The sequence below is a fragment of the Mesitornis unicolor genome, unplaced genomic scaffold (genome assembly GCF_000695765.1).
Source record: "Mesitornis unicolor isolate BGI_N332 unplaced genomic scaffold, ASM69576v1 scaffold8479, whole genome shotgun sequence".
NCBI lineage: Eukaryota > Metazoa > Chordata > Aves > Mesitornithiformes > Mesitornithidae > Mesitornis > Mesitornis unicolor.
The window spans coordinates 41,915-43,933 of NW_010206494.1; the positions used below are offsets into that span (position 1 = coordinate 41,915).

The following is a 2,019-nucleotide window of genomic DNA, read 5'->3' on the forward strand; positions in this document are numbered from 1 at the left end:
ATCTCTCTGACAAGCAGGGAGGAAGCCTCAGCTCCTCATTTAGACATCCAAGTCAAGTGACTACGCGCAGAACAAACAGTACAGGCATGTTTTGCAAGACTTCAAAATGCATTACTTAATATAGACTACTAGGTTATTTTCCTTTGTGATCATTTACTCACCATATTCCTCAGGAATCTGCATGCCAAAGAGGCCCAAATCCTTCAGTCCTTTTAAAGTTTCAGGTGGGATTTTTGCATCTTGATCAATCTTCTTAGAGTCCACTACAAATGCAGAAGGTTTTATAATTTAAAACTGTGTTTCTTAGTGCAGAAAAAATCTCTGAGACTGCAAGGTTCTCAAATCAGAGGCAGGGTCATTGCATGCTATGGGTTACAGCATTACGATCTCTAACCATCAGCCTGAGAGCTGAGGAACTGAAATGCCTTACGGAAAAAGGGCCTGCTGGAGCAACAAACACCTCCCCCTGTAATTATCCTCTTGTCTTCTGAAGCATCTTTAGAAAAGACACCGTGCTTTTTGCACCAGACACAGACACACTTCTTGTCCCTATCTTCACAAGAATTGCTCTTTCTAGCTTCAACCTGGTCTTGCTTACTGTCCTGTTTGCCCTCCTACCCTTGGGTCTGGAAAACTCTCCAACCCGAAACTGGCTTCTGGAAGACTTACAGTACAGTGGGCTGGCTGGGGGCTGGCTGCTGCAGCCTGCCACCCCAACCTGTCCTCCTACCTGCAACGTGAAAAACAATTACACAAGCAAGGTATAACCATTCCAGCGGGAAGTCCCAGCTCTGTTTCTGGAGAACAACGCTCCACTTAAGCAGCCCACCTTATTACACCATTGAAGTCAAAATACAGAACCAACTGGGATTTCCCAAGAACACCAATTATGGCTGTAGAGTCAAGACACATACAGGAAAAGGACTTGGAAGTGGAAAAAATCTGCGGTTTATTTGATTTTCTCAAACATTTCTATGTGTGAAGGTTGTGCATGTTAGCAGATTCCATGACTGGAATAATGAAATATTTCCAAGATTTTCTATGTGAACTATGCCTAAGTCATGATTCTAAAAAGAAAAAAAAAAAGGTAGTACATAAATGAGTTAATCACAGAAATCTTGTATTTGTGAGTTATTAAAATTCTTGGGGAATTAAAAGAGTTGTTCTGTACTGTGACAGTGAAATAACCCAGAATTTTATTAAGCAGCTCAGGAAGGCTGTAAGCTGCATCAAGAGGAACACAAGCCATTTTTCTGAAAAGTACACAAAAAGAATTAGCTGCAAAAGGAATGGAGCTTTCCTACAGAAACCTCACATGCAGTCCAGTTAAGTGACACTGTAACTTACGTACAAAACACAATAGGGGGAGGAAACTAAACATTCTGATGCTTTTCTAAGACAAGTTATTCAGAAAGAAAACTCATTTTAAAAAAGACTTTTTGTTTCCCCAATTTCTCTGCTGATTTTTTAGCTACGCAGCATCAGATACGTGTCTGTGCTCTGCCATTGGCTGCTCTGGGGAGACAAAGGTGTGGTTTTACCTCGTCCTCTGTGATGCCCACACAGACCTACCCGTGGTGTCTGGACATTGCCAAGCTTCATAACAATTCTGCTGAGATGAATTTCCTTACCCACTGCCAATCGTATCAAGTTTCTAACTGTTTAAAGCTGCTCTGCTTTTACCTGTTTTTAGCACACTTGTAAGCTACCCTGAAAAACTAAACCGAATAGTTGTGAATTCAAATGAAGATGAGCAAATTCTACCTTAGGACTGTATAATTTGACATTCTTACTCCTCCCTCAAATATCAGTTTTTTACTTGATAAATGATGCTCCCCAACAGAGCAAAGAATTAAAAAATACAATCTGCACAAATACTTTATTTACTGTCAGTGAGCAACGTTACAATCTTATAGTTAAAATTACCTGGATCTCACAAATTGTGATCTGTGACAACCACAGTTTTCTTCAGACTCCTGCAGTGTCTGGCAATCTCGACCTAGTATCTTTGTCAGCAGG

The 2,019-nt window shown here is 40.7% G+C and overlaps 1 protein-coding gene across 1 annotated transcript in view; it reads right to left on the reverse strand.

Annotated features, from left to right (window-relative positions):
- ACAD9 (acyl-CoA dehydrogenase family, member 9) overlaps nt 1–2,019 on the reverse strand; it is a 23,684-nt gene that overhangs the window by 19,464 nt on the left and 2,201 nt on the right. The window contains exon 3 of the mRNA XM_010191764.1: nt 162–263. Coding sequence (XP_010190066.1) covers nt 162–263 — 102 coding nt within the window. The remainder of the gene's footprint in view (nt 1–161; nt 264–2,019) is intronic.